Consider the following 18,496-nt stretch of genomic DNA (forward strand, 5'->3'; position numbering starts at 1 on the left):
GCCAAGGCTAATGCGATATTTTCCTGCTTTTCTTTAATGGTTGAGTCTTTAGAATTGTTTCCCATCTTATATTAATTATTCACATTATCTTCTGATTCCAACTTCTCATATATTCTAGACAGAAATTTTTTTGGAGCTATATCTTTCATATAGCGCCTCAAATTTAGCCCTATTCAAATATTATGTTATAGACGTGTACAGATGTCTGTATACATGCACATTTTTGTGTGAATTACTGTACATCACTTCAAAAGGAACCTGGGTATTGACAAGGTACAAAGAGGGACTATACCATTGTACATTCATGTGAATAACTGTACTTGTGCACACTGTACACAGATTGTACATGCATTGCATATAACATGGGTACATGGTTATCATGGTTATGCACATAACATTTTGGTACATGGCAATCTTATATGAATGGGTTAAGAAATGTTGGCTCTGTTCACCAGCCAGACCAGAATGTTACTTGTTGAGGTGTGTTGGTACTTTACTCATCAGGATTTTTTTTCACTCATCGGGCATCATTTTTCACTGTCACAGACAAGTAGACTAGTTGATATCCTGAGCAATGCTTGCTTATATTACTTTCCACTAGACTGGTGTCTTCATATCTCAGTTGCAGACACTTGAACTATCTATCTATCTATCTATCTATCTATCTATCTATCTATCTGTCATAACTTTGTTTTACTAGTCTCCATTATTTCCCTGTAATGATATTTTTCTATATTTTAGTCTACATCTAAGCACAATATTTGATTAAAATTGAGTTTATTTTTTGTTTATTTATTTATTTAACATATTTTTATATCGCCCAAAACTTACGTCTCTGGGCGGTTTACAACAGTTTATAATCGGATGTGCCGCTTTCTTGATGATAATAAAACTTCAGCAACCTATAATCTGATTTTAAATTAATATTCATTCATATTCAAGATACTTCCTGAGTTTAGCTAACAGGCAATTGTCCCTATTATCCCTAATAATAGGCAAAATGTATTTTATAGCTGCTTCCTTAGCAAAGCAACCGTAGGTTTGTTTAACTAAACTTTATTCAGAAGCAACTCCATTTTTCTCCTTCTCCTTTTTCTCCCTTTTCTTTTCTAAGTATAACCCCTTCACTCTCTAAAGGATCCCCGCTGGGACAAACTTCTAATTAACAAAACATAAAAGATTGCTAGACAAAATGCAACAAGATGGCTCTGCTTTTGATCTTGCTTCAGTACTTGAAGAACAGGATGAGTCTTGCTTCTTTGAGGAAAACTTGCTTGCTTCTCTAAAATAAAAACAATACCAAGAGATGTTCTCTCTAGAGCTGTACAGGAAAAGCACACTCTTGAAGGAAAATGTTTAGAAAACAGTAGCTGATAGGGTGAGAGAATTTTTACTCAAAGTAGTCCCATTTAAATTAAAAGGACAGTGCCCAATTTGTCCTTTTAATTTCAGTGGAACTACTTCGAGTAATTTTCCTGAGCATGGCAGCCACTGTTCTTGAAATGGCTGGACACTGCCGAAGCAGACGGAGGGGAGCCCTGATTATCTTGCACTATTTTTCTTTTCAAAGGGCTCTACCATTGAGCTATTTGGCACATTTCTTTCTCACTTTTTGACCCAAATGGGTTCACAATGTGGCATATAAAAATTAAAACCAGAAACCTCCTCTTAATTCATAACGGTGTGAGCATTGGGGCTATCATGAACATATGGAAAAATAATAAACAATGAACAAGTTAAAATGACAAAAATCGAATAGCGAAACCAGCAGCAGGTAAATAAATCACCATAATGCAGTTTGTTCTGAACACTCTCTGAAATAAAACTGTGTCGACTTGGCACCTAAAAATGGTGGCAAAAACATCATGTGATCTCTGGGAAGCAAGTTCCACAACAAGAAGGCTTTGCTACATGTGCCCCAGACAGAAGGAAGACATGGAGGATGACCTAAGTATGTGGGCAGCTACATGTAAGAGAACATGGTCCTTTTGGTATGCAGGTCCCAGAATATTTAGGGCTTTCAAGGCCAAACATAGACCTTTGAATAGGAATTGGACAGGAGCTGGGAGCCAGATAAGTTGTTTGGGAGTTGAATTTATATGTTCCATGTGATTTGACCTGGCGATTTTTTTGTTTTAACTTTTTAAAAAAAGTAGTAGAATATACAGCAGGTAACACACACACACACACACACACAAAGGAAAGAACACTTGCTAATAATACAACATAAATTAAAAAGCAAATCTTAAAGAAGCAAACAAAAAAGCAAAATTCAACTCATGGTGTTAAACCTTATAGCTTGATTATGGAAAGGCTTATAGGATCACGCAAATTAAACAGCTCAAGAAGAGAATTGCATATGCTGAGGAAGTTTGCATGTGTATGAAATGTTACTGGAGAAAATATATGCACCTGGAAGAGAAAATCAGAGAAAATATATGCACCTAGCAGTCACATATGCACCTGGCAGCCACATCCTGGAACACCTGTAATTTTCAGGGCTTTTCAAGGCCAGCTCCACGTACTTCATGTAACAGTAATCCAATCTGGAAGGCATCACTTGTGTATGACAGTGGCTAGTTCTTTCTTCTCTAGGAAATTTTGTTGTCTTCTTGGTCACAGCTGCCCCCTGACTATCCAGGAGCAAGCCTACATCCAAGGGATATCCAGATGATATAATCCATGGATAAGCACTCATCTTTTCACAAAGCAATTTTTTAAAAAAAGGTTGAAGAACAGTTCTAAGACCACTCTATGCATGTTGTATTCCTAGATATTATCTGAGGTATTGTATAAGGTCTGTAACAAGCCTTACTCAGACATTACGTTGAACATTTGTAGGAGTGTACAATCCACACAGGTACAGTTATTCACATGTTATGCTGAATGCATAACACTTCATATTTGTACCATGTATTTAAGAGGCCTGTACCCAAGTTCACTTTTAAAATGAGTGCAGGTATAATCATTCACAGAAAAACATGTAGGAGTGTACACTTGTAAAGTACAACATAATGTCTAAGTAGGGCTGCAGTCACACCTAAATCTACAGTAGCAGAACAGGCTGTGTGTCTGAGGAGGGGTTCATTTCAGCTTTTCTAGGCTACAGCTTGAATATTGTTAAAACCATGAAAATTGGTTTGACCATGGCAGGAGAAAAACAGACACTGCACATAATAATGGCTCTATCTGAAATACCATCTCCAACTCACTGAAAAGCAATTGTCTGTAGATAGTCACCCATGTGAAGAGACGACTATTTCCGGCATAGTTGGTTACTAGCAGGCCCATTCAGTATATCGAGGGACACAGTCTGAGGATGCTGTGAGCAGAGCACAGGCTGCCCTTCCCCACTGGCCTTGAACCGAACCGGACACTCCATGTACTACAAGGAGGGAGAGAGGCCCAGCCCCTTGTTATTGATTTCCCCCCCTCCCTCTCTCTTTATTGCATGCAGGTGCCAGCTGGCTCCATTTGCTTCCATAGGCTGCTGTTCACCCTGTGGACAAGATGTTTCTGATGTGGCTGGGACTTGTGCCTGTATTTCTTTGTGTCACTGTAAAATCACAGAGCAGTGCAGGTAAGTCCTGATCTTCCGGGACCATTTTATTGCCAGTGGAACCAGCTAATCTGTGGGACTAGCACAGTTTTCATCAGGCCTCCTGGGTGATGCACTGAAGAGCCTGAGAGGGGCAGAGGAGCGGGGAGGGGGATTAATGCTGAGGAATCTAGTCCCAGAACTGTTTGAGAAATGCCACAATCCCCACAGGGCTTTGCATGATAACACACTGGTGATGTTTTATGAGTGGCATTGTTTTCTTTTTTGTTCTTTCTTTGAAGCCAGGTAGTCTGTATGTGGGTGGTGGTTTTATTGCCTCCACTGTTCCTGGCTAGATATGCAGGCTGCTTCAGCCTGCACTGGTGCCCACATCTGACAGAGTCTGGTGCAGCATTAGCATGGGCTAGGTAGTCTTCATGATTGGCTCTTCAGGCACAGGACAGTATCACCATTCTAGTGCTGCTGGAGGATGTTGCCTCTTCAGCTGGTGGTGTCGCTGAAACAGCTTGTTTTGGGTAGGGGTGTGCACAACATCGGTTTGCCTGGTTTGTTTGAACCGAACCGGACACATTCGGTTATGCCCACTGAACACACACACACACACACACACACACACACACACACACACACAGGCTCAGCTCTAATTTGAGGTGGTTTGGGGTTCTACAGGGTTAAAAAAAATTTTTTTTTGAACAACTCACTGTCTCCAGGGGTGCTGCTGCAGCTGCTGAGGCATCTCCAGCGGTTCCCCCTCCCCCCACTGGTCTCCCTCCAGTCTCCCGCAGGCCATTTCGGCCTGTTTTGTAGCCATTTCGGCCCTTTCTGATATGGTGGCAGTCATTTTGCAGCGCATGACCTGTTGTGGTCCAGGCCTGATTTATATACTAAATATGCTCATTAGCTAGCATACAAAATTAGGCCTGTCTCATAGTGTCACCAAGTGATCAAGTTCTTTTATATAGTGACCATGTAGGATCTGGGCGCAAGGAAGAAAGGAGATCAAACCAATCTTAAATGATTCAATGGGCTTTATTGAGTATAAAAGAATGACAACATCAGTCTAGCTGAGCAGAAAGCAGAACATTCTATCAATATTACTAACAGTATTTCAACCCTAACCAGCAACAATATTCACCCAGTGTTCCTAACTAACATATGTGTGTGTATTAAATCCTCCTAGAGCCTAATACAATGCAGATATAGACGGAAAAAGGGGGGGAGTAAGGAAGGCTGAGGGCTGACATGGTTTGGGGAGATCAGGAATTAGTAGAGGGACGATGGGAAAGGAGAAGAAGGGGAAAGGATGGAGGGATCCAAGGCTTGTGGAGGCAGCATATTACCCAGATCAGAGGCTTGAGAACGATGGATCTTTCAGCTGAAGGAGAGAGGCTTTTGGCTGGGGACAGGAGCTTTTAGATCAAGCATGCAGTTTGCTCAGAGCACGGCTGAGAGTAAGAGGACCATGCCTGGGGAAGTCTTGACTTCTCACTGCGCAGTGGAAGTCACAGACAGTTCCTGTCCATGGACAGAGTTCCTGCCTCTAGCCCCACGGCTTGGGCAGCAAACTCTTGGATTACTCATGAGCAAGTCTTGCTTGTAGGCAGAAGATTGTGTGTAGGCACAAGACTGCTAGCTCTCTGTCCAGTAAGCCTGTTCTTTATAGTTGTATTTTCCTTTGATCTCTTATAGAGTCTATTCAAATCTCCTCATCTTTTCCTGGGTCCCCAAAAGGGTGACAATGCTGTTACCTTCTGGATAATGTCTTTTAATTATTCAGGATATTGGCCAGTCCAGAGAGATCTAAATCCCCTCTTCTGTAAACTGTGAGCTTAGAAGGGGGGGACATTGCCCAAAGAAAATCTGCATCTCTGAGCTGCAAATGGGCATCGTCTCTTGTCCCAGATTTGCTAGCCTGATCCCAAAAGGTGTTAAAGTGTTAGTAAAGTAAGAATTAAGGTCTATAGGTGTTTTATTTGTGTGCATTTATCTATGTTGAATTTCTATAGAGAGCAATTGAGTCAATCATTGACAAGGATTAACATAGACTTCTTGCAACAGGAAAGGGGAGATCAGCCTCTGGCCTCTTCCACAGACATTATCTGATAGTGAGTCACATTTTAGCATTTGGATTGTTCTGGCCTGGCTTTTGTGCTTCCTTGAGTACCCATCTCACAATACAATGCTGAATCGCCTCTTCCCTCACAGACCAGTTGAGATCTGGGGTGTCAATTCACCCTGAGACCAGGTATTAATTCATTTCTTAATATAAAATGAATTCAGACACAGGCCTGAATTCAACATACTTCTGGGTTGGTACCTCTGAGTCTAAGGTTGGGGTGCATGTGCCCCAACAGACCCGGCCAAGCAAATGGCCAGGGCACATGTGCGGCAGCCTCCAAAATGGTTGCTGCCATGTCAGAAAAGGACAGGAGGCCCTTAAAATGCTGGGTGGGGTGGGGGAGGGGGAACCGCTAGAGACTCCTCCCGTGGCTGCGGCAGCACCCCCTGGAGGCGGTGAGTTGTTTAATTTTTTAAAAACTGTAGAACCACCAAACAGTCCCCAAGCTGGCAGGGGTGGGAGAGTTTCTGGCTCAACTTCAAGCTGAACCAGGCCTGGTCTGGCTCGAGGGCAAGCCCTCAAGTTGCACCAGTTGATGGCAAACTGGCTCGAGGTCAAGCTGGTTCACACATCCCTAGTTTGGGGCTTGCAAACAGCACCCTTCTATGTGATTTGAAGCTGCAAGTTTGCGACGTCCATCTTGGATACCTGAGCTCATGGGATCGTAAACTCTGCACATGCCCATATTTGGCACACTATTCAATTTGGTCGCTTGGCACAAGCAAACATGGAGCTACACTGCCCAAAGTCAGAAGAACAGATGACTGTAGGGGGTCCTCCTGGCCTCTCCTGTAAAAAGGAGGAAGCTAGCGAACAGACCAAGTCAAAGAGACCCACACAAGAGAAATAGGTAACTCCCTTTTTTGGCAATGGGATTAACCTCACTAATCACTCCTACAACAAACCAGATAAGCAAGGCACACCCCCAGCCTCCTATCCCAACGTTAATGAGCTGGCAAGGACCCAGAGATTGGATCATTAACAGGAACACAAACTTCTCTCTCTCTCCCAGGAAGAAATGTCCTGGTTTCAGATAAAACTTTTGGGTTCACCCATTCAGTACTCCACACACACTTCTTGACCAGCCATTCCATCTTTTGTTCTTTAAAGATTACACCTTCTTGATTGGTTCATGCAAACATGAACTTCTTTGTTACATGCGGGTTTCAGCCCCTGCAGTCAGGGAGTGAGACATTGCCCCAGGGCATGAATTAACCTATTTGTACCCCAGACCCAAACACATGTTCAGAGTGCTCAGAGTACTCAGGACTCACAGAGAACACTCAGAACCTACTCCAGATCCAAGGAGAAAGTACCCTGCTTCCACACTTAGAAAGATCTATACCATGCTCTACCCCTGCAAGGAAGTCTGCCTGGATATTTATTATTTATTTATTTAATACATTTATATACCGCCCCATACAAAAAGGTCCCTGGGTGGTTCACAATATTTCTCTGCAAGTAGAGCAAACACACCAATGGATTGAAACCAGTAATACTAACTTCCCATCCCTTTAAAATTCCTCGCTTCCTTCTCTTTCCTGCATTTTGGGTCCTTTCTCAAATAAAAGCATTATGTTGATTAATTGACAATTTGGACCTTATGCTAAAATGCCTCTACCGGAGACCCTAGTTAATACCATCAGTTAAGATTGTATTGCCTCCTTACCTTGCCTAATCAATCTTTTTTATTTTTCTGTACCCCTATTATCCTTAAATAAATCTGATTGAACCATATTTCTGCTTTCTCATCATTTCCAGACCAAAACTTTGCACAAATTGATACTGTAATGAATTGTTCCATATAGTCATGCTGATTCCCCACATTAGTCCAAAAGTACCACTGGAGTGTTTAGCCAGCACTCCGGAACAGTTTCATTAACAGTGGATATGCAGATCAGGCTGCTAAGGTCCAAGGTGGTGGTATAGCTTAAAATTTGGAACTGGAGAGTTTTTGAGAGCTGCTCTGTGGCTGGTTTCCCCCATCCCTTCTGGACCATTTCAACCCAGCTGCAGCTGCTGTGGGAGGAGGTCAGTTGGGAGGAATATTTCCATCATGGGACATTGTCAATAACATCATTGGTACAAATACTTAAAACAACAACAACAACAACAACAACAACAACAACAACAACAAGGAATTGTGCTCTGAAATAGTTGGTCGCATCCCCCCCCCCCCAACACACATACAAGATATTGGTCTCAGTAAGTGAGAAATGCAAAGGAAACAGACACATAATTTTTATGGGCCCAGCCGTATTTGCTACAAGGCTAGCTAGTTCATGACCTAGTTAAACCAGGGCCATTGGCTTAGTCCCATTAATGTCAATGGAACAACAGACATTTTTAACCAAGTAGTATAGTTTAACATGTTTAGGGATCACAACCTCAGTCTATCGATAGGTATGTGGGAGAAAACAATCCTCTTTGTGTCTCATCATATGAAACCATCATGGCTTCTATTTTAAACAATTGAAAATATGGCTAATAGCTGGATTTGCTACCTTCTACCTTAATGTTGCCAATTGTGAGAATGAGCTCAGTTTCTTTTAAATAATGTTTTCTTTGCCAATTCCTCAGCCTTGGACATGTTTATATTTTGGCAGCTGACATTTTATAGTCTGATTTATGTGGTCTTACACATGACCATCTGGGGGTGTCTTTGGGGAGGGAAGAACCCCTACCCTGATTCCCACAGACAATCAGAGCTTCTGTTTGACTCTGGTCACTCATCACACAGACAACTGCAGAAAGTTCTTTGCCCATGAGGAGAAAAAGGGAACTAGGTCCTCTAAGCATCCCATGATGCATTGTACAGAGAAAAGAAACAGCCCTCAGTACAGCAGTGGCTATCCTCCAACTGGCCTCTCTAGCCACAGAACTCTATGATAAACATAGCCACTGGCAGCTGGGAACAGTTTTAAATAGCAAATTTAACATGTGATCAAATTCTGAAGTAGGGCAGCAGGTGCTTTTGTCTTACTTTGGTTAAAATTAAGGTTAAAAAGTCAGTCTAACCCCATTTGAGTGAGCCGCATTGGAGGGCTCCTTGTGAGTTCTCATGAGCAGCAAAAGCTGGATTTGGTGCCTTCTACCTTAACGTTGCCAATTGTGAGAATGAGCTCAGTTTCTTTTACATGATGTTTTCTTTGCCAATTCCTCAGCCCTGAACATGTTCATATTTGGGCAGCTGACATTTTACAGTCTGATTCATGTTGATTAATGTGACCAAACAGGGAAATCCGGTTTTTAAATATTCATTTTGAAAAAGCTATGTCTCTAGGCAGAAATGCTCACTTTCAGGAACCTGCTGGAGTGAAACCTCCCTGCGTAGGTTTGAGCTCTGTCCTGCTGAGGTGAAAGTCACCAGGAATCCCTGCAGCACACACCTCATTCAAACAAATGAGAGTTTCACAAGAGTTGGGTACATTTCTTTCTGCACCATAGCCCACTTAATCTTTGACCTTTGGTCTACTTGCCAGCTCTAATTCTGTCAATACTGTTTCCCCCCACAGATAACTTGACATTCCACACTGACACTGTGATTCAAATTCTGGAAGTCTTGGAATCCCATCTGAATGAGACCCTGAATTCGCCCGTGATAGACCTCCTCTGGGATCTGAGCTGTTCTAAACGCGAGTTCTGCCAGAGCTTCCTCAACCCAGCAGCTTCTGTGCCCTCGAACTGGACTTATTTGAATGAGAAGCAGGAGGCTTTCCTCAAACGCCTGGTGAATCACAAGGTTGATGACTCCTTAGTAGAACATGGGGTGGTGTTGACTCCTGATGGGACCACAGTTTCATTCAGCCCTGTTGTTCTTGGCATAGCTGCTGGACTCAAGAAGAGACATGAGGTGGCTCTGCCTATCACACCTTTGCGCACTGATTACTCAAACAGGACGGATGTGGCTTCCTTCCTTGCAACCATTGCTAGGGACCTTGGCATCGCCTTTATTCTCTTTCACAGGAATATGAGCGAATCAGCCCTGGGGCCAAATGGCTGCTGGGACAGTATCTCTGCACCCCATACATTCACTTTGATGAGCCCTCCTTCACCCATTCCTGATGCTTTCATCAATGGTGCCATGGATGGCCTGATTCTGGGCACTTACTTGGCAGAGAAAGCTGGCCCACTACCCAACATCAGTACTCTCCTGAGCGATTACTATGGTGGAGAGGGTCTGGAGGGAAAGAGTCGGCTTCGAAGCAATTTCCGGAGAAGGAAATTTGCAGGTCTGGTGAGCGAGGAAACATTATGGGAGCAAGTAAAGAGCTCCCTCCACCAGCTCCAGCATATGGATAAACACAGTTCTCTTTTTGAAGGCATTGGGAACCAGGAACTGATATCCCTTACAAACCAGGCTGTAGAAGAGTTCATGGCATTGTATGTAGGTACGTCACACGTGGGTTGGGAAACTTTCTGTCCTGACAGGACCATTTGATTTATTGCTGCCTGGCCTGCTAGGTATATGCCTTGTCGTTTTATTTGTATTTATTTATGTGTTTGTTTGTTTGTTTAATATACCGCCTGACACCAAAGGCTCTGGGCAGTTCACAAAAAACAGCCTTGGATTGATTTTGCTGCTAATCAATCCAAATGGGCTCATTTATTTATATAGAAATGTAGTCCACTCTATGCAAAGGACTTGGGTAGACAGGTGACAGCAGTAGTACAGTGGATACACAGCTGAGTACTTGTCTCCATGAGCTTTAAATCCAAATCAAATAGGACATGGGGGAATAAGTGAAAGATGAAAGAGACGGCACAAAGGCAGAAGTGTGATAAACTGATCAGTAAATGATGATGCAACAAATATAATAGTATCCTTTGCACCATTCTGCTCTCCAGCCCTAGCACCATCCTTCACAGCAGCCCTAACTCATTCCTCTCCCCCTACATTATGGCTCAAACCAACAGTTCAACAGCCACTATAACCCTGTCCTCAACCAAATCATCTCCTGGCAGAAAGAACAATTCTCCTTTTTAGCCTACATTCCAGTAAGCTTATAAGAACACCCGACATTCTGGTTATGTGTCTCTATGTGTGTGTTCCCTCCCTCCCCCGCCCCATCAACTTCGCAATGCCTGGACCATTATAAACCAAATCGGGTACAATTGTAGGGACACATAGGGACACCTCAATGACATAGTTTGTGATCCATCCCAATTCAAGTTTGTGATCCACCCTGATTCAAGATGGTGGACATTTCTATTTATTTTCTTACATTTATATCGCGCTCTTCCTCCAAGGAGCCCAGAGCAGTGTACGTGGTTATGTTTGTCCTCACAACAACCGTGTGAGGTAGGTTAGACTGTGAGATATGCAATTGGCTCAGAGTTACCCAGTGAGTTTTATGGTTGAGTGGGGATTTGAACTCAAATCTCCCTGACATATAAATGTTTGAGGCACAAGTGGGCTAATTTGTGGACTGTCTAACTGATTTGAACCAAATTTGGTACAGTTGTAGTGAGTGACACACAGGGACATCTCAGTGGCGTAGTTTATGATGATGTCATCCACCCCAATTCAAGATGTCAGACATGTGAACATTTGAGGTGCAATTGGTTTAACTTGTGAACCACCTTACCTATTTGAACCAAATTTGCTACAGATGTAGGGACACATAGGGACACCTCAAGGGCAAAGTTTGTAATGATGTCATCCACCCTGATTCACAATGGCAGCCATATGAATGTTTGAGGTGCAAGTGGGAATGAACACATGAACGTTTGAGGTGCAAGTGGGCTAACTTGTGAACCGATTTGGACCAAATTTAGTCCAGTTGTAGGGATAGTGAAAAGAAAGTAGGCAGATTAGTTCTTACTAGAACAACTTGTTCCCTTTTACTGCCACACATCTTTCTCCTTCCTGTGCCCCATGGCCATCCTTTACTGCATCCTATTCAATAAGAGAGATGCCCCCCATAAGATGCCCTCAAAGGCAGTGCACAATCACTTGCAGACACCGAATGAGAGAGCATGGTGCTCTCAGTGTAGACCATGCCCATTTGTTAGGGCTAACCCCCAGCTGCACCAGACACAAGGCACAGCTGGGGCCAGGTGTATGATTAGGCAAATTGGTTGCTGCACAGAAAGCACTCCCTTAATACAAGGGGTGTGGGGACAACAACCTTCTCTTGGATCCAGTGAAGGCTGTTTTTCTTTTCTTTTTCTGAACTTGCCACCTGCCCCAAGTCTGGCTACTGCCTGCCAGCCCCATCTTGTTTCCATCTGCCCTGGACCTCATCTTGTTTTGCCTCCTACCTAGACCCGATTTTGCCCTGCCAAGTTTCTGCCCTGCACTTCAGCTTTGTGAAAGTCGCACTGACTTCAGCTGTCCAAAGGTCCATGCATCGTGTTGTGTTGTATAGGGACACAACACAGGACAAGGAGTTGTATTGTATGGGGACACAATACATGGCAAGTGTCGCAGACTTGGGAAAGTGGCATTTGGGACAGGCAGTGCCCAGGAGTATCCCTGGGTCACAGATTACCAATTTCACCTGAGGCATTGACTAACACTTTCTTTGATCATCTCTTGCATCGGATGTTGCTCATGCAGGACAGAATACCAAAAAGAAACCTGCATTCTCACCAATGCAGATTTTATATTCAGGATACATTTAAAAGAAAGCCAGTTTAAGCCTCATGTGGGACATTTCCACAGAGGTTTAGGATAAAATCACATTGTGGCCCTAATCACCTGGACAGCTTGTGTCTTCTGTGGGCTCCTGCAACCACTCTTGTGCTGTGTGATCTGTATGTCAGCAGTGCCTTGATTCTGCACTGTGCTCCTTTTGCCATCAGCTGCATCCTTTGTCCTGTTTCTCAATTTTTGTCTTTTTGCACTTCCTGCACAGAGTGTCCTGCAATCATTCCCCGGTGCATGTGGAGGGCCCGGCCCTATAAAGGAACACCAACCCAGCTTAAGCTGCCCCTGGGCTTTGTATACATCCACCATACCCATTCCCCTAGAAAGCCATGCCTAACGTTTCCAGCATGCGCAGCAGACATGCGCTCCATGCAGCGTTTCCACCAAGATGACCGTGGCTGGGATGACATTGGCTACAGGTGAGCAGGACCCAGCCGGGTAGGAAAACATTTCCCAAAATGGGGAGGAGAGCTGGTCTTGTCATAGCAAGCATGAACTGTCCCTTTTGCTAAGCAGGGTCCACTTCAGTTTGCATTTGGATGGATGACTACATGTGGGCACTGTAAGATATTTTGCCTAGGGGATGACACAGCTCAGTAGAACAGCATCTGCATGCTTGTATGCAGAAGGTCCCAGGTTCACTGCCTGCATCTGGGGAGAGACTTCTTCCTGGAACCTTGGGGAACCACTGCCAGTCTATGTAGACAGTACTGAGTTAGATGGACCAATAGTCTTGGTATAAGGCAGCTTCCTATGTTGCTATCATCTTGTGAGAAGGGTGGGAGAAAGCTGGAGTGACATTGTAGTTGGATGTCCATCCTGTCATATCACAATCCTGGCTAAAACGGAATGTATAAGACCTAGCTTCCACTGAGGTAGTAAATCTGTGTTTAGGCTATGTCACTTCAGATTGCAGGTAGCAGCTCACATGACTAATGCTCCTCCATACAAAATCCCCTACCTGCACAAAGAAAACTAGCATGTTGAGGAGAAGAACCCCTCTCCCTGGCCTCTAGTTTTCTTTGTATGGAGCTATTTTTGTACAGAGGTCAAACATTCCATCAAATGAGCCTCCACTTGCAAACTGTTAGCACCTCAGTGAGAATTATGCCCAAGTCCAGCAGTGATAACATAAGAGATGAAACCATAAAGCTGAAAGAGTGCCAACTTCTGGCCCTAGAGATGATATTCTGGGCTTAAAGCTTCCCTGACAATTTTTCAACCTCAAAAATCCTCCAAGGAAGGAGATTCCACAGCCTCCTTGGGTTCAAACCTCTTTGGGCAGCTTCTTCTAGTTCTGGCCTGCCTTTACCATTAGAAAGTAACCTTAATACAATGGTTAAATTATTGCTCCCTGTATGGTGTTTGATGGACAGGAGAGTGAATTGCAGCAATTCATAGAATTGGCCTTTTAGCCCCTGAATTTCCTCAACTTATTCCTCACTTTTGAACTGTGATGTCCAGAACTGAACACAGGACTCCTGATACAGACTTGCTAGTCCTGAATAGAACAAAACTCTATTCCCCTAAGTTCGGAATCACAGGGCTATTCACATGTTACATTGTACACATGTACAGGTGTCTGAATGTAGTACACATTTCCATGTGAATAACTGAACATGTATTCATTTTAAAATCCAGCTTAGAGGCTGGATCTCTTGAAAATGTATAATACAGAACGTGTTAAATTTTACACATGCGTAGTTGTATGCATGTACAGAAGAATCATGTGTACACAGATTGTATACACAATGAACATAATAATAGTCAACAAGGCTAATAATAATAGTCAATAATGTATTGTATTTGTATGCATTTATTCAATTTCTATACCGCCCTTTCAAAAATGGCTCAGGGCGGTTTACACAGAGAAATAACAAATAAATAAGATGGATCCCTGTCCCCAAAAGGCTCACAATCTAAAAAGAAACATAAAATAGACACCAGCAACAGTCACTGGAGGTACTGTGCTAGTGCTGATAGGGCCAATTACTCTCCCCCTGCTAAATAAAGAGAAACACCACGTTAAAAGGTGCCTCTTTGCCAAGTTAGCAGGCAAAGCTAATAATGTAGAGATGGGAGGGTGGGAACTAGAACTAGAAAATTGCCTAGGCTCCCCAAACATACTCTGCCCTTTCCATATCATGGGAGAGACCTTGTTTCTCCACATCATACTCAGATCAATCACTGGTGCACAATGGAAACATGTCATGAGCCAAGAAGCAACCACTGATACATAGAATCAGATAGTTGTGTCATGAACACGGTGGATGACACAATGACAACAAATGCGCTGCACTTTTCTCTTGAGGAGACTCGGCGCATGGGCTTTGTTCCCCTCCTTGGGTCTAAATGGTGATCCCCATGATATTTTTATGTGAAGCTGGAGATAACTCAGTAGATTTACACTTGTTGAATAAATTTTCGAAATGGTTCAAAACCATGACTTCCCATTCTTGAAAGCACTGAAACGGTGGGTTGAACCAAGACAGGTTTGTAAGTTGACATTTTTGCTGAATAACATAACTGAAAAAAGAACACATAAACCTATAGACTCGAACTGCACATCAAAACCATAAATGTTTGGGTGGCAGGTTTTAACCTTGTAATACATGCAATATGTGTTATTCAGATACTGTAAACTTCATATTGTCAGAAGTCAGTCTATTTGAACTGGAACCTGTTTATTTTCCCAATATTTTGCCAATAATCATTTAGCCTCAGCTAGCAGCTTCCAGTTTCCTCTGTCTCCACTGGTTCCAGTAGTATGGCCACCAGTTCAAACAGAATAGTTTGTTCCTTTGTCTCAGTATCTAACACTAATCTTTTGTTCTTGCCAGCTTTGTTGCAGGAAGTGATGGCTACCTCTACCAAGGACGGGGCTGGCATTGGGTAGGTGCTCACACCAGGGGCTACAACAGCAAAGGCTATGGCATCAGTTTCATTGGGGACTACATGCAGGCTCTCCCAGATCCTTGGGCCATGGACCTTGTGAAGGACAACTTCATGAAGTGTGCGGTGAGGGGCTCCAGGCTGCAGGGCAACTACACTGTTTATGGGCACCGGCAGATGGGGCCCACCTTATGCCCAGGAGACAAACTCTTTAAAGAGATAGAAACATGGAAAGGTTTCAAGCACAGGTGTGAGATGAGGGAGGGTATTCGTCAGTGCATCTAATCCACAGCACGGGGCTCCTTCACACAAGCCTGAAGTCTTCACGAACCCACTGCCCTACAAAATGAAATAATGAAAGCGGTATAGTGCATCGTCAATAGCCGAGACCCTCAACATTCGCAATGAGCACTCACATTGCAATTATTTGACAAAATAAATTATGAACATCAGACAATTATAGATTTTGATTTGCAAATATGAAGCAATGCAACTATTAGACACTGGGGGCACTGTTCCCTCTAAGGTGTGTGCACGTGCATCCGCTCACATGTTTTTGGATGTCTGCTCAGTTCATTTCAGATCCTGCTCAGGTTGAATCAGGAAGGCCCCACTCTGAATGCACATATGCACACACTGCCTTGATACTGCCACCCAGAACAAAGCTCATTCTGCACAACGATGAAAAAACTTAGAGAACACTGCTGTGGGGTACATTAGTGTGGAGGACAAGGACTGGAAGAATGGAGAAGTACAGCAAAAGGTGCCCCAGCATCTGGCCAAGAGGCATCGACAGTCTGGTCCTCCATGAGGGCAGCTTTCCATGCATCACTTTGTCGGACAGAATATATGTAAAGGCTATCGAGTCACAAAATATAAGAGGCTCACGCATTCGTGCACTTATTACTATTATTACAAATATTTATATACCACTTTTCAGTTAAGAAGTTCTCAAAACGGTTTACATACAAAAAAGAAATAAAATGGTTCCCTGTCCCAAAAGGGCTCACAATCTAAAAAGAAGGTAGACACCAACAACAGCCACTGGAGGGACACTGTGCTGGGGCCAGATGGGGCAGTTGTTCTCCCTCTACTAAAAATAAAACAACAGTTAGTCGGGTGCACTCCCTTAAAAATAAAAACAAAAACCCCACAAGATGATTGGCCTGAAAGAAATAGATCACTCCCCCACACGGTACCACTAGACCTGAAGCCAAGTGAAATGAGGGGAAGAGTTCAAGAAGCTTGTCCAGCAAGCTCCTAAACTGAGTAGTATAGTGTAGAGAGAGAAGTAACAGTCTAAGACTTAAACATTGGATGAGAGAGCGTGATAGTGCTGTAGATCAGAGGTGGCAGGGCATATTTCAGAGCTGGCAGGCTGCATAGCCAGCCCCAAGCTGAGCAGTTCAGCAGGAGAGTTACTCCCCTTTCTGCTCTGTCTGGAAGAATCCCTAGTTGAAGGCGAGGGGACCACAATCCCCTCCTTCCTGTTTTCATCAATGCCAGGTCTTTTAAGTTTCTATTCCTAGTGAAAAACTCTGAACACATGCAACATTTTAAAAACACACACATGCAGAAACCCCCACCTTGTTTTGAATGACCTAGACTTGTCACTGCAGATGTTAGATTTGATATGACAATGAAATAAGACAGCAATGCAGGGACCACTGCATTAGCTACACAACTCAGTGGTCAAATGCCTGTCCTTGACCATCTCTAACAGCCCTTAAAGATGGTCAGTTGTAAGGACAAGAATATGTTTGCTCTTGAGGCTCATTGTGCATGCACTGAGAAGAATCATTAGAATCAACAGAAGATGCCTTCTTCATGGGATACATTGGGCTGAGTGTTTGCACCTAGAACAACACATCACCATGGGAGTGCTGTGCCCATGAATGCAGTAATGCAAAGAGGTGATGTTTCAGACAAATGGTGCGCCTGATTCAGACAGCTCTAGGCAACAAGCTTGATACTCTGGCAATGATTCAGGAATATCATCCAATCTTCAAGGTCAGTTTCCTTTTAAAAGTGAAGAGAGAGTTTCTGTAATCCTGACACCATTATTACATTTTATTAACATTATGCTAACTGGATGGTCATACATTGATTTTCTTAAAAGGATTCAATTTCCTGGCCAGAGTGACCAACATTTAGTCTACTAATTGTTTTAACTTAAGAGAAATAAACAGCTCCAGGAGATATGACTGTTTTGGATGCCCCTTAATAAAAATGGAACTACTTTTATAGAATGTCCTTATTTTGCCAAAACCAGATGGCTGAATTTTGAAAGCACATTTAGCAAATAGTTTCTCTCTCTCTCTCTCTTTCTTTTCTTCTGATAGAGAATAGTTCATATCTGTATCGATATATGACGGCCTAGGGCCAACTCCAAAAGTCAATGGGATATTTGGCCCAGGGGTCGGGGAGCCAACAAAACAGCAGCTGAAAGTCCCTTGATGTTGCCTAGCAACTAATACACATCCCTTTGTCTTGGCTCAGCAAAATTGCCAAATCAGATCTCAACATGGATATCACAAGCCACTGCACACCTAACCATGACAGTGCCTGCAACGAGGCAAGAAAGGATGCATCTTGTCAAGAGAAAGGCACACCACCTGCATTCAAGGGTGGAGCTTGGGGGGGCAGCCAGGGCACGTGCCCTAGGCGCCACTGAGGAGGGGGCACCACACCAGTTCCTGCCACCCCCACCCCATTGCCCACCGGCCCAGCCCCAGGGCCCCTCAGCCACTTGCCATCCTGCTTGCCTTGCCCTCCGGCTCTGGCCTAGGATCCGAGCGGCCTGCAAACTGCAGAGAGCTCTTCTTCTCTCCCCGCCTCTCAGCTGATTGGCAGGTGGGCGGGGCTTCCAGAGAGGCCTCCGTGTAGGCCTCCCTGAAGCCTGGACTTGGCATTCCCCCACAAGCCAGGAAGGAGGCAGGATGGAAGAGTTCTCTGCAGCAGACTCTCTGCCCAGACCATCCAACACAGCTTTTGCAAGGCAGACTGTGAATTCCTTTTTGTGGTTACCCTCCCCCCACCCCAGGTATATAGGGATCTGCTTGCCATAGGACTTTGATATGGGGGGGGGGAGACTGAGAAGTCTCTGAATATTTAATTTAAAACAGATTGAAAAATTTCTGGCTTTAAATTTCTGGCTTTTTACTATCTAAAAAGGCCTGTTGCTTGTTTCATGGCAGAAGATTACAAAAACTTCTGGAACAAACAATATTATATTCATTCATTCATGTATAAATGCACTTATGTTCAAGTTGTT

At 43.6% G+C, this 18,496-nt stretch overlaps 1 protein-coding gene across 1 annotated transcript; it reads left to right on the forward strand.

The window, feature by feature from the left end:
• Positions 1-3,457: 3,457 nt before the first annotated feature.
• PGLYRP2 (peptidoglycan recognition protein 2) lies at positions 3,458-15,679 on the forward strand. Its single transcript, XM_053303854.1, has 4 exons — positions 3,458-3,580; positions 9,194-10,069; positions 12,539-12,749; positions 15,171-15,679. The coding sequence occupies exons 1-4, from the start codon at positions 3,511-3,513 to the stop codon at positions 15,505-15,507; spliced, it is 1,494 nt and encodes a 497-aa protein (XP_053159829.1). The 5' UTR covers positions 3,458-3,510; the 3' UTR covers positions 15,508-15,679.
• The last annotated feature ends 2,817 nt before the right edge of the window (positions 15,680-18,496 follow it).

Source organism: Hemicordylus capensis, chromosome 2, assembly GCF_027244095.1.
Source record: "Hemicordylus capensis ecotype Gifberg chromosome 2, rHemCap1.1.pri, whole genome shotgun sequence".
In the NCBI taxonomy this organism is placed as follows: Eukaryota; Metazoa; Chordata; class Lepidosauria; order Squamata; family Cordylidae; genus Hemicordylus; species Hemicordylus capensis.